This window comes from Cottoperca gobio, unplaced genomic scaffold (assembly GCF_900634415.1).
Source record: "Cottoperca gobio unplaced genomic scaffold, fCotGob3.1 fCotGob3_184arrow_ctg1, whole genome shotgun sequence".
NCBI classification, from domain to species: domain Eukaryota; kingdom Metazoa; phylum Chordata; class Actinopteri; order Perciformes; family Bovichtidae; genus Cottoperca; species Cottoperca gobio.
This window is the reverse complement of record NW_021166829.1, coordinates 229,543-243,621: the sequence shown is the minus strand read 5'-3', so window position 1 is coordinate 243,621 and position 14,079 is coordinate 229,543. Positions and strand designations below refer to the sequence as shown.

At 39.0% G+C, this 14,079-nt stretch overlaps 1 protein-coding gene across 1 annotated transcript in view; it reads left to right on the top strand.

Moving 5' to 3' along the window:
* Window positions 1-14,079, top strand: part of stab2 (stabilin 2) — a 58,626-nt gene that overhangs the window by 11,006 nt on the left and 33,541 nt on the right. Inside the window, exons 7-31 of the mRNA XM_029426452.1 lie at window positions 1,302-1,424; window positions 1,887-2,083; window positions 2,172-2,299; window positions 2,403-2,536; window positions 2,949-3,028; window positions 3,160-3,309; window positions 3,566-3,709; window positions 3,782-3,844; window positions 4,120-4,236; window positions 4,315-4,368; window positions 4,443-4,523; window positions 4,940-5,092; window positions 5,870-5,929; window positions 6,010-6,111; window positions 6,665-6,751; window positions 7,181-7,292; window positions 7,370-7,550; window positions 10,164-10,257; window positions 10,624-10,782; window positions 11,349-11,444; window positions 11,563-11,655; window positions 11,738-11,785; window positions 12,968-13,101; window positions 13,205-13,307; window positions 13,759-13,836. Coding sequence (XP_029282312.1) covers window positions 1,302-1,424; window positions 1,887-2,083; window positions 2,172-2,299; window positions 2,403-2,536; window positions 2,949-3,028; window positions 3,160-3,309; window positions 3,566-3,709; window positions 3,782-3,844; window positions 4,120-4,236; window positions 4,315-4,368; window positions 4,443-4,523; window positions 4,940-5,092; window positions 5,870-5,929; window positions 6,010-6,111; window positions 6,665-6,751; window positions 7,181-7,292; window positions 7,370-7,550; window positions 10,164-10,257; window positions 10,624-10,782; window positions 11,349-11,444; window positions 11,563-11,655; window positions 11,738-11,785; window positions 12,968-13,101; window positions 13,205-13,307; window positions 13,759-13,836 — 2,771 coding nt within the window. The remainder of the gene's footprint in view (window positions 1-1,301; window positions 1,425-1,886; window positions 2,084-2,171; window positions 2,300-2,402; window positions 2,537-2,948; window positions 3,029-3,159; window positions 3,310-3,565; window positions 3,710-3,781; window positions 3,845-4,119; window positions 4,237-4,314; window positions 4,369-4,442; window positions 4,524-4,939; window positions 5,093-5,869; window positions 5,930-6,009; window positions 6,112-6,664; window positions 6,752-7,180; window positions 7,293-7,369; window positions 7,551-10,163; window positions 10,258-10,623; window positions 10,783-11,348; window positions 11,445-11,562; window positions 11,656-11,737; window positions 11,786-12,967; window positions 13,102-13,204; window positions 13,308-13,758; window positions 13,837-14,079) is intronic.

Below are 14,079 nucleotides of genomic sequence, written 5' to 3'. Positions count from 1 at the left end.
ACCTGTTGTTACCTGTTATCTGTTGTTATCTGTTACCTGTTGTTATCTATTGTTATCTATTGTTATCTGTTGTTACCTGTTGTTATCTGTTGTTACCTGTTATCTGTTGTTATCTGTTACCTGTTGTTATCTATTGTTATCTATTGTTATCTGTTGTTATCTGTTGTTACCTGTCATTACCTGTTGTTATCTGTTGTTATCTGTTGTTACCTGCCGTTACCTGTTGTTATCTGTTGTTACCTGTTGTTACCTGTTGTTATCTGTTGTTACCTGTTGTTATCTGTTGTTACCTGTTATCTGTTGTTATCTGTTACCTGTTGTTATCTATTGTTATCTATTGTTATCTGTTGTTATCCGTTGTTACCTGTTGTTACCTGTTGTTACCTGTTGTTACCTGTTGTTATCTGTTGTTACCTGTTGTTACCTGTTGTTACCTGTTATCTGTTGTTATCTGTTACCTGTTGTTATCTATTGTTATCTATTGTTATCTGTTGTTACCTGTTGTTATCTGTTGTTACCTGTTATCTGTTGTTATCTGTTACCTGTTGTTATCTATTGTTATCTATTGTTATCTGTTGTTATCTGTTGTTATCTGTTGTTACCTGCCGTTACCTGTTGTTATCTGTTGTTACCTGTTGTTACCTGTTGTTATCTATTGTTATCTGTTGTTACCTGCCGTTACCTGTTGTTACCTGCCGTTACCTGTTGTTACCTGTTGTTACCTGTTGTTATCTGTTGTTACCTGTTATCTGTTGTTATCTGTTGTTACCTGTTGTTACCTGTTGTTACCTGTTGTTATCTGTTGTTACCTGTTGTTATCTGTTGTTATCTGTTACCTGTTGTTTTCTGTTGTTATCTGTTGTTACCTGTTATCTGTTGTTATCTGTTGTTACCTGTTGTTACCTGTTGTTACCTGTTGTTATCTGTTGTTACCTGTTGTTATCTGTTGTTATCTGTTACCTGTTGTTATCTGTTGTTATCTGTTGTTACCTGTTATCTGTTGTTATCTGTTACCTGTTATCTGTTGTTATCTGTTGTTACCTGTTGTTACCTGTTGTTACCTGTTGTTATCTGTTGTTACCTGTTGTTACCTGTTGTTATCTGTTGTTACCTGTTGTTATCTGTTGTTACCTGTTGTTATCTGTTGTTATCTGTTACCTGTTGTTATCTGTTGTTATCTGTTGTTACCTGTTGTTATCTGTTGTTATCTGTTACCTGTTGTTATCTGTTGTTATCTGTTGTTACCTGTTATCTGTTGTTATCTGTTACCTGTTGTTACCTGTATCCTCTTCATTTTTCAGAGCTTCCTGAGTGTGCGTCTCTCAGCTGTCCGCTGAACTCTCGCTGTATGGAAGAAGCTCTTACAGGTCGGCTGGTGTGTCAGTGTTTACCTGGGTTCGAGAAATCAGGAGATATCTGTTCATGTGAGTTCATAAAGAAACTATGAGGAAATGTTCCCTTCCTAAAACTGCCAAAACAATATTATATATTAATATTATTTTCACTTTCACTAAGTTAAATCTTTTAATTAACTTCAGTCCTGATTGTAACTACAAATATTATGTTTGTTTACATGATGCAGTTAGTTTGAAGCATGTTTAAAGAAATGGAATTATGTTGTACATAATAAAAGCTTGGGAGATTATTATTATTTATCTTCATGTCTCCACAGTGAGATGTGTGAATGATTGTTTCCAACTGATTTTGCTGCATTTGTACAGTTTGATCAGGAAACCATGGAAACAGCATGTATTTTTCCCAAACATGAGAAGTTGTCTCAATCTGCTGGAAATGCTGAGATCATAGAAATCAAAGAATCCCCGTGAGGTCAGTGTCAGTTGTCTTAAAAAGGACATTAAAAGTGTTTATGGTGTTTGCGTCCTCAGCTATAAACCCTTGTCTCCAGCGGGTCTGCCACGTGCAGGCGTTCTGCGTCCACTCCGGTCCGAACCAGCACCTGTGTGCCTGTAACGAGGGGTACAGCGGGGACGGGCAGGTCTGCATGTCCATCGACCCGTGTCAGAGCAAACAGGGAGGCTGCGCCGCCGAGTCTGCAGGCTGCGTGTACGACGGCCCGGGGAAGGTGAGGAAACCCTAACCCTAACCCTAACCCTCAGGAACAGTCTGTCTCTGTGTATGTCCACAGGAAGCTAACTGTGTGTCCTCTTCAGTCTCACTGCGAGTGTCTCACCGGGTTTCACCTCCTGAACCACGGCAGCTGCAGCCTGAAAGACGCCTGCAGAGCGGATTCCTGCCACAAGAACGCAAAGTGCACCACCGTGGTGCCGGGGAGAGTCCAGTCAGTGCCTTCACTTATCCTCACCTCTGTCTACTGAACTCAGACGAGTTAACGTGATTTATAATCTGAATTCAGACGATTTAACATGCTGTATGTGCTGCAGATGCACCTGTCTGCAGGGTTTCCTTGGTAACGGTGAGGTGTGTTATGGGAACATCATGCAGCGTCTGAGCGATCTGAACACGGAGCCTGGAGGACCGTGGCGAGGGCAGCTGAACAAGGCCATCATGCTGTTCGGTACCAACATCATCTGCACAAACAGAAACATGACACGTGTCAGAATGTTCCGCACTTTAAGCACTTTTATGCTCCGACTTTGCTTTACAGCATTTATACTTTTCAAGAAATGTGTTCCATGTAACTCAAAGATTAGGTCAGAGTTCAGCTGCAACGATCGACTAGCTGGTGAATGAATCACTATTATATAAACTACTTTGATAATCGAGTGTCGGCATTCTTTAATAAGTTCTCTGATTCCAGCTGCTTACATGTGAATATGAACTGTAATAATATGTTCTGGTTTCTTTCCTCACAGTAAATTCAATATAACTGATAAAAAAACATATTTATTAGATTTATGGACAGTGGAAATAATTACACTTCTTCTTACAGGAATAAAACATTAAGGATTGTATTCGTGTGTTTTCAGCTTCTCTGTCGTGGTCTCTGCAGAATTTGGGTCCGTTCACTCTCTTTGTCCCGACCAATAAAGGTTTCAGGGGAACTTTAGTAAGTTTATACATCAAGTCTTATTTTGAAACTTTTGCTAATCCTTCCTGTTGACAGTATTTTACTTTGAAGGTTGATTTCAGAGACGAACAGCTTGAACTTTAAACATCTTGTTGTTTCCTGCGTGTCAGATGAGTACTCTGACCGCTGACTCGTCCAAAGCCAAGTACCTGTGTAAGATTCACCTGGTGGCCGGAGTCCTGCCCCTCATCACCCTGAAGAAGACCGACGTCTTCTTCACTTTGACCGGGAAACCAGCTGAGATAGACACTTCAGAGGGGGTGAGAGACAGACAGGCTTCTGTCAGCAGAGGGGTTATTATAATAATAATAAGAAGAAGAAGAAGAAGATTTTTTTAATAATATTTAATAATAATAATATTTAATAACATTAATAATAACATGTAATAAAGATGATAATAATATTAATAATAATATATTTAAAATAATAATAATACTATTTAATATCGATAATATTAATAATAATCTGAATATTTAATAATAATATTAACATTAACCTCCACGTGTTTTCCTCCAGGACCTTCTGACTAAGATCCGTATCCATGGCAGCAGGAAGAAAGGCGTGATCGTCCAGTCCGACGTGGTGGCGTCTAACGGGATGATCCACATCATCAATAAGTTGATGGACAGCGTGGAACCCACGGTGGAGAGCGACTCTCAGGTGAAACAGGGAACTTCCTGTTTCAGGAATTCACTCCTTCATCGACCATCATTAACATCCGTTTGTTTTCAGGAGAATCTAATGAAGATCATCTCTGACTACGGGAAGTTTGACAAGTTCAAGTCTTTGTTAGAGGTTCGTTTCAGTTTTCTGCACTGTATTGATACTAAATCCTGACAGAAAGACAGAAGTCTGGCAGGTTAAATGTCCTGATCCAGCAGGTAGAACTGCCTCACATTTACAGCATTTTACTTCTAGTCAAGTCAAAGTTTATTATAGCCCAAAAGATAGGGTCTTAGGTCTTGGTCATGGTCTTGGACTGGACTGGACCAGACAGGGTCTTGGTCTTGGCTGCAGCCCCGGTAGAGATGGCCGGTATATATTGACTCCTTCTTCTGGTCTGTGTGCAGAAAGTCGACCTGGGCTCGGTCCTGGACCTGCCCGGTCCGATGACGGTCTTCGCTCCCAGCAGCTCGGCCTTCGACGCGATGACTGAAGGCCACCTGCAGTTCCTGAGCAGCGTTGAAGTAAGACTCACAATCACACAAAAAGACTTCACAGCTCAAAACATTTCAAATATTACTAAAAACACTTTTATTTTGAAGGGGCACAACAAACTGCTGGAGCTGATGAGGAATCACATTGTCCCGTTCAGCGCTGTGAGTAAAACCTTTACTTCTCTGAAACACGTTTTACCCATCAAACCTTCTGACCTTGTGTTTCTGCTATGAAGCTGGACGTCTTCAACGCCGCGTCCAGTCCCAGGATCGTCACGCTGGCCAGTCAGGTTCTGACGATTAACGTGACCGAAAACGTGAGTTTATGTCGTAAAAATCTTTTAATCTCAAGATGTTTCTCTGTCTTTTTAACCACAACAGGCGGAAACAAGTTTTCATGATCAATGTAGAGATTTTGGTTATTTATCTTCCAGAACATGAGCATGAGAGTGTGTGTTTGTAACTGTGTGTGTAGATTTAAACTCACAACAGCTACATTACATAACGTCTCATGTACATATTAAACATGAACTCTTGTAATATAAACAGTGTTGATGTGAGTCATGAAGTGGGGAAGCTTCCTGCTGATTAGTTACATTTTTCACCTGCAGTGTCAGAAAAGTGAAAAATGATCAACAGATAAATAAAATGTTTCTCCATGTTTGTAAATTTAGTTCAGTATTATTTTGACTTTTCTTTCAGAATATTTTGTGACTCGTGTTTTGTGGTTCAGGGTCAGATGTTAGTGAACGGGGCGGCGGTGTTGGAGGCGGCGGTGGAGGCTAAAAATGGCCGCCTGTACGTGCTGGACGGTGTTCTGACTCCGGCCTCCATCGAGCCCGTGCTGCCCCACAGGTGTGACACCACTGAGACCAAAGTCCTCCAGGTGAGTTACCTGCTTCAGTTTCACACAAATCTTCGTTGTTTGATTTTTGTTCGTTTTAGTAAAAAAAAAAATCAGTTGAATTTTAATTACATTTTTGTAGTTTTAATTTTATCCGTTTGTTTTTTCAATCTTTATTAAAAAAATATAAAATCATTTCAGACACAAACTCAACATAATGATAAAGAATATTAATAAATGAATAGAAATAGGGTAAATAAGCTTCAATCTTCAAAGAGTTCATCGTACAGTTTTATTACTTTTTTATTGTTTATAAACTTGAGTCTTAAAATATTCTTTAAATTCACTTAAAAAAATTGAGAAATTGTGGATACGTTTTGTATTTATGTACATTGAACCATATATAATATATATAAAAGGTTTAAGTGTTCGCCGAACATCATCTTGTACTTCTGTATTATTTAATATATCAAAGTTTCCTGATCATGACTTCGATGTTGAAGTGAACGCTTTAACATCATTACTTAATAATCTCATTTCCTCAACACAAGTATTTTTTGTGCTGATTAAATAATTTTTAATGAACTTATTCCACACATCTCATAAGAATTATATTATGTTTCTAATATAAATCCAAACTTTCTTCTTCTGGAAGTTTTGGTGACGTCTCTGCACCAGACTCCTGACTTTGTTCTTTCGACAGAAGCCTTCCATGAGTCCAGTGCATTTGTATTTATTGGCCTTCAGAATCAAAGGACTTGCTCTGTGCCAGAAACTGACAATCTTTTCACGTCCATGTTTTCTGTCTTCTACCTTCAGGGTGAATGTGGCGTCTGCTCTAAAGTCAAACTGTCTCGGTGCTCAACCGGTGTTAAAACGGTACGAAGTCTCGCTGTTTTATTTCCTCACACTTCCATCTGTCGCAACATCGGATCACAAACGTTCTCTCTGTTCTTCAGGGCACCGCCACCTTCGGATGTGTTTACACGCTGTCCTTCGGCAGACCTGTTGCGAGCATCCCGGCTACAGGCTGCGCGCCCCTCTGCAACGTCACCGTCACGGTAAACCAACAACCTGTAATCTGATTGGTTAGTCAGATTACAGGAGCGTCTCAGTAAAGACGCTGAAACTACGGAAGCCCTAAGAGTCATTTTTTATTTGAAGTCTGATCTAAACCGAGAGAGAGTTTATGACTAAAGAACAGAAAGAAAAAGGTTTTTCAGGAGAATGTTTCTAAATTCCTGTAAAAAACCAGACAACAAACTTTTATTTTTCCCCAGGTGAAAACACCTGCGTTGTAGGTTTGCCAGTTATGAAACATTACTGTCATGTTTTTCTTTTGGTTCAAATATATTTTAATTGGTGCTAATCTGCAGATTGTAGTCCTCTTTTGAAGGTTGGGTAGTGCCTCTTGTGGTCGAAATGAGTATTACAACAACAAACACTTGATCGTGACAGAAAAAAAGGATTTACCTGCTTTAACTGTTTTTACAGATTAAAAAATAAAGTAATTTAAAAAATGATCAAGTCAGAAACAAGGAGAGAAAACTATTCAGATCAGCAGCATTATAATTTAATTTATTAGATAATAATTAGACGTGTTTCTGTTTTCAGTCTACAGCCTGTTGTAAAGGTTTCTACGGTCCGGACTGCAGCTCCTGTCCCGGGGGACACCAGAGCCCCTGCTCCGGACACGGCCAGGTGAGAGCCAATGCACTCAACTTTACCATGTCACACCTGAGACAAATACATATTGTCAGGATGAAGCGTTTTAAAAAAGGTTTTTTTCTTTACACTTAAAACTCCTTAAAGAGTTACATGTTAGCTTTAATTTACACTTAAAGGGTAATATAAAGTGAAAATGTATAAAAATGTATTTCTTTATTTGTAAAACACCATAAACTTAATTTTTCAGTTAAGGTTTAAATTCAGGAATGACTTTATATATTATAGTCCAATAATTAAATCTGGGGTCAAGTCTTTACATTCACCAAGTAACAAACCACAGATTAGAAATCAATCAAAAAGATCTTCAGAAAACCCTCGACCATACTCAAACCCATCATTTAATTCATATTATATTGTTATACATCAGTTACTGGAGGAAGTTCAAGTGTTTTTCTGTTGCAGTGTTCCGAGGGGACTGGAGGAAATGGATCGTGCGTCTGCGATCCGAACTTCCGAGGTTCTCGCTGTCAGTACTGCTCGTCCTCCAACAAACACGGAGCAAACTGTGACAGAAGTGAGTCCGGGTCTCTCACAGGCGGGGTCCACGTCAGGGTTTACAGCTCACCTGTGTGAACACCTTTGTTTCCTCAGCCTGTCCCTGTGTCCACGGACAGTGTGAGGACCGTCCGGACTCAGACGGTCGGTGCAAACCGGACTCCTGTCTGACGGGGTTCACCGGTCGGTTCTGCGACCACAGGACGGCGGCGTGCGGCACTCAGGCTCAGTTCTGTCACGCCCACGCAGACTGTGACTTCAGCCAGGGAACCACCAGGTGAGTTTACCTGCATCCATTACTCAGGTTTACCTGCATCAGTCTCAAAATCCAACTTGTGATGGAAACTTAGCGCCGATGAGCAACGACCCCGAGGCTGCGAGTAAGCAAAACTCTTTCCACGATTAAGACGAGATACGAGGAAACCAGACTACAAAGTAGTTAAAAATAACAACTGAATCTCTCTTTACAGGACTGTCTCAGAAAATTAGAATATTGTGATAAAGTTCTTTATTTTCTGTAATGCAATTAAAAAAACAAAAATGTCATGCATTCTGGATTCATTACAAATCAACTGAAATATTGCAAGCCTTTTATTATTTTAATATTGCTGATTATGGCTTACAGCTTAAGAAAACTCAAAAATTCCTATCTCAAAAAATTAGAATAGTTCCTCAGACCAAGTAAAAAAAAAGATTTATAACAGCAAAACAAAATCAAACATTTGAAAATGTCCATTAATGCACTCAGTACTTGGTTGGGAATCCTTTTGCACGGATTACTGCATCAATGCGGCGTGGCATGGAGGCAATCAGCCTGTGGCATTGCTGAGGTGTTATGGATGCCCAGGATGCTTCAATAGCGGCCTTTAGCTCATTAGCATTGTTGGGTCTGGTGTCTTTCAGCTTCTTCTTCACAATACCCCACATATTCTCTATGGGGTTCAGGTCAGGGGAATTGGCAGGCCAATCGAGGACAGTAATGCCATGGTCAGTACACCAGTTACTGGTGGTTTTGGCACTGTGGGCAGGTGCCAGATCATGCTGGAAAATGAATTCCTCATCTCCATAGAGCTTTTCAGCAGACGGAAGCATGTAGTGCTCTAAAATCTCTTGGTACACAGCTGCATTTACTCTGGGCTTGATGAAACACAGTGGACCAACACCAGCAGCTGACATGGCTCCCCAAACCATCGCTGACTGTGGGAACTTCACACTGGATTTCAAGCAACTTGGATTTTGCTCCTCTCCAGCCTTTCTCCAGACTCTGGCGCCTTGACTTCCAAATGAAATACAAAACTTGCTTTCGTCTGAAAAGAGGACTTTGGACCACTCTGCAACTGTCCAGTGCTTCTTTTCCATAGCCCAAGTCAGACGCTTCTTCCGTTGTCTTGAGTTCAGAAGTGGCTTGACCATGGGAATACGGCTATTGTAGCCCATTTCCCGGACACGTCTGTGAACAGTGGCTTTTGATACCTGGACTCCAGCTTCAGTCCACTGTCTTTGAAGCTCCCCCAAATTCTGGAAGCGACTCTTCTTCACAATGCTGTTAAGGCTGCGGTCATCTCTCTTGGTTGTGCAGCGTTTCCTGCCACATTTCCCCCTTCCAACAGACTTTTTGTGGATGTGCTTTGAAACTGCACTCTGTGAACAGCTTGCTCTTTGAGACATTTCTTTTTGTGTCTTACCCTCCTGATGGAGGGTGTCAATGATGGTCCTCTGGACAGCAGTCAGATCAGCAGTTTTCCCCATACTTGTGATTTAGTTTACTGAACCAAGCTGAGTGTTTTTCAAGGCTCAGGAAACCCTTGCAGGTGTTTCGAGTTAATTAGACGATTCAAGTGATTCGTTGAACACCCTACTAGTATACTTTTTCATGATATTCTAATATTTAGAGATAGGATATTTGAGTTTTCTTAAGCTGTATGCCATAATCAGCAATATTAAAATAATAAAAGGCTTGCAATATTTCAGTTGATTTGTAATGAATTCAGAATGTATGACATTTTTGTTTTTTTAATTGCATTACAGAAAATAAAGAACTTTATCACAATATTCTAATTTTCTGAGACAGTCCTGTATGTTTGTTGAAATATTTACGACTGTTTCTTTCTCCACATGAGGACAGCAGCAGCTCACAGTGAGCACTTACTGAAGTTAAACACAAATGTTGAAGATAATCTGACGACAATAGTTAGTGTTGAGGAAAAGGTTGAATGTCGAATTAATACAGAAAACTTGTGGTTAAATCGATATATTTATTAATATGATAAGTCAAGCATGGAACATATTCTCAGCTGAGAGACGTTCCTGTCATCTCTCCCCTGCTCCGCCTCCTGGTTACATCCGTTTATATATCATTTCCGGTCTTTGACGTCTGACGTCATCACGCCACATCATACGGGGTATTCGAACGACTCTGCCAGGGGGCGCATTCACAATATCACAATATCACAATTATCCCTGATATGATGAGACAGTTATGAGTGAGTTGAGCTTTAGTTAATATATATAGTACCTAACATTTATTCACATTATCGATGTAAATACGTGCATTTGTCAGTTATTACACAAGATAATACATTTATTAGTTAATTATATCACATTAGGTTAAAGGTTTAAATAAGTTCAACTAAAATGTCTAAAACTAGACTAAACTATCTCGACTAAAATAGATAAAAACTAACAAGTGCATCTGAGACAGAACTAAAACGGCATAAAACTAAATCTGACCAAATTAAAACAATTTGGACATCAGAGTCAGTTTTGTCTCAGTTTCACTTTGTAAATGAAGCCTCAGTGTACTTTGGTTGTTACCTGTGAACCGTTGTTATTAATAGAAACTGGTTAATGATGACGGACATTATTCAGTTCATCTGCTGTGTGTTTTCAGGTGTGTATGTAAACCTGGTTACCAAGGTGACGGTATCACCTGTGTGGAGTCCGACCCCTGTGCTCCGCCTCTCCGCGGCGGCTGCAGTGTGAACGTGAGCCCGTTAATAAACTCTAAAATCTGTGACAACATATTAGACCCAAAATTGGTAAAATTAAAATTAAATTACAGACACATTTGTGAATTTATAATCAGAAATTTACGACTTTTTAATGTCGGACAATATTCGTATAATTCTTTCTTTCTTTCTCTTAAATGAACCACTTTAATCTCAGAGAATATCCAAGTTTTGTCTTTTTTGTCTTATTTACAACGTTAATCTTGGAAAATTGGAAGTATTTTCTCAGAATATAAAACACCCCCCCCCCCCCCAGCTCCATATATATTTAAAGAAGTATATTAAAGACATCTTTTAGAGAAGCGTCCTCACTGTGTTTGTGCTGCATTGCGCCCCCTGCAGGCTAAATGTGTAAGGACAGGAGCTGGTACTCACAGCTGTCAGTGTCTGAGCGGATGGCGGGAGGACGGAGACGAGTGTCAGCCCATCAACAACTGTGACTCTCTGGACGGAGGAGGCTGCCATCCCAACGCCACCTGCATCTACGTCGGCCCTGGACAGGTAGCATCATCACACGGTTTAAAGGACTACACCGTGATTTAACCTGACCCTTTAGACCCTTTTCTGTTCATCTCTCCTTATTTACAGCTGTGCATGTCAACATTAATTTATTTACAGAGTTAGCAGCGCAGAAATCCCACCAGTGTCGACACCAGCTGTGAAGTGGGCAAAAGTTTAAATTATTTCAAAGAAAAAAGTTAAATTCTGCCCACACTTCTATCCCCTCTGACTGTTCACGCTCGGTCATGCATGTGGACCTTAAACTGATTTCAAATAAACAAGACTGTAAAGAAACAACTATTATGTTTACAGTATTTGATTCCCTGCAAGGGGACGAATAAAAAGGGTGTGCATGTTGTCTTCGACTCAAAAGTGAATTTAAACAATGTACAATCAAAGACGACAAAAAAAAGATGGTGACGGCCAAAAATGCCAAACTCAAGGTCACAAAACTGTAATCCACAAACCAATTGTTGACATTAGCTGACTGTCCACTTCTTACAGTCTATGCTAAAATCTAAATCAACTTTTCTTCTTCTCTTCATGTGTGTTTGTTAAACCAACAGAGTGACTGTGCATGTAAATCCAGCTACAAAGGAAACGGGCAAGACTGTGAAGCAGTGAATCAGTGCGTCACTGTGAACGGAGGCTGTCACTACTTGGTGAGTCCCATAAATACATAAATATTCTTCTTATTTATCAGACTGAAGGCAGACAGACACAATCATTGGTCGGGTTAGTTTGTTTTCTGGAGCCTGAACTGAAGCGTTCTGTGTCCAGGCGAGCTGCCGCCTGCTGTCCTCTGGGTGGACATGTGTTTGTGATGAAGGATATGTTGGAAACGGGCGGATGTGTTACGGTACAGTCGTCCAGGTGAGAGTCCTGAGCAGTGGTGAAGGTGTTAATATGTCAAACTGTGTTTCTGTACCTGAGTTTGTTTTTGTGATGCCTTTAGGTGCTGATGACTCTGCCAGACGTTTCCGAGTTCTTCACATGGACAACTGTGAGTATAATATCTCATAAAAATCATAGGTCAGGCCAACATTTATAACATTTATAGCATTTATCAACAAAATAATGACATAACTGTGTAATTCCTTTGGTTGACGTGCTCTCTGGGATTGCCTCAGCACAAATCTGTCAAAGCATTTGGCTGAAAATTTAGTTTTTCTTCTCATACTACATTTAGTCTTTCAGTTTTTTCTATATATTTCATGTCAAAAACAGACTAAATATAGTATTATAAGAAAAACTACAAGGAACACAATCAATTATTTGATATGAACTTATATGAATAACAAAGGTATGCACATGTATACGGTGTAAAAAAGGATCTTTATGTTATTTGATAGAGGTTTCTGCATTCTTGCATTTTAAATGGTAGAAAAATATGTTTTTGACCTCAAAATACGGCACTTTCCTTATATTAAAGATTGTAGGGATGAGCACTTCTGTGGTTTCTTATAGTTGATCAAAATAAAAAGTTCAAACCACACATTTTATTTTAAAATATACATAAATTGTAACCCTAAAGTGTTTATAAGTGTAATATCTCTATAAAATGTATGGAAATGAATAATAGAATAACCCAACAGCAATAAATTAAGAACTTTACATACGTATGCAATCACAACTCAAAGTGTGTATATTTAAAATATGTGTTTTATAACACATATAACACAATGTGCATACATACTGTACCAAAGGTCATTTTAGTTTTACATTCAAAGCTTCTGTTGAGTTTTCAAATGTCTGTTCATATTTTATTACGTCATAAAAAAATTTAAATCCTCAATTTGAATAAAGTGATTGATGGGATTAAACGAAAATGTTGTTTTTGAGGCTAAACGACAACAAATGTGGATTAACTCAGAATATTTGTTTAGATAAAAACATGTTTCACTTATTGGAGTTATTGGAAAAAGCTCTATTGAGTGCAGAATCAACCTGTATGCAGACGATACAGTTCCTTACAAAGACATGAGAAGAGCTGATTTGTGGTTAGAAGTTAATAAACGGTCAATAAAGAAGACGCAAATTTGTGTCTATCATACATTTGTATTTAACAAGGATATTGCAAATATTTAATATAATTTATGTTGTCCAGAACAAGCATTATATTCTTAGTAAGTCTTTTTTCTGTTAGCGGTCTCAGAGACAATATATTTGTGTGATTGTGTCCTAGGACTCGAGTCTGTCTTGGTCGCTCTCGGACCAGGACATCACCCTCCTGGTTCCGTCTTCAGCGTCCGTCGCTAAAATGTCTTCAGAGGACAAAAACTTCTGGACCATGAAGGGAAACCTGCCGAGTCTCATCAGGTTACAGCTCACCACAAACTATATTTAAATATGTTTTTATTTATTTGTGCTTTTACAAGTTTAATGTTCAGAGTATTTGATCTGTATCTGTTTTATACCGCAGAAATCACATAATCCCGGGTAACTATCCGTTATCCAGCCTGAGCAGCATTTCCTCTCTAACTTCCCTTCTCAAGACAACACTTCCTGTTTCAACAACCAATGAGGTAAGTCCACAGAGGGAGTGCTTTCCTATCATTTCTGCCCACAAAACTAGATTACGTGCTTATTTTAGATGAAATACCCACATTTTGAATGTTAGCAAACTGATTGGGCCTGTTTTATTTATTAAGGGCTACATGTATGTCAAAAAAGGAAAGTCCATTTGCTAAGATTTTCGTTTATAAAATAAATATATAAAAACCCTTAAGGGATTTTTATTAAATGAAAAAGCATTATCCTTTATATAAGTAAGTAAAAATCTAAATGAAATTGCAATAATCCAATTTACATTTAAATGTGAATTATTGCATCTTCATTTTGACTCAAATAACACGTTATTATACTAAAAAATGTAAGTGTAGATTATCATTTTAATAAAATGTGTGAGGTTTTAATTTGTGTCTGAAACTGTGTAAAATGATGTTCAGATTTGACTCAGGGTTTTTGTTCTGTCAGCTCACATCTGTTGGAGGAGCGACCATCACCACATCGAATGTAGCTGCTACCAACGGACTGATCCATGTCATCGATAAGGTACAAAGCTAATAATGTTAAAGGTATAATATGAGAAATGTGTGATTTTAATCAAGGTAATGGTGTGTGTCATCTGGACTCCTGTAATGGAGTCGTATCAGCTTTGAGCATGCTGAGCGTCTGGATCATAAGTTCTCAGAGAAACAAGGAGAATTCTGCTCCTGAACCAGGAACACCAAAGGAATCCTAACTGGGAGAAAAACTCCCATGATGCACCGCTGCTGCACCAACACACCAAACTCC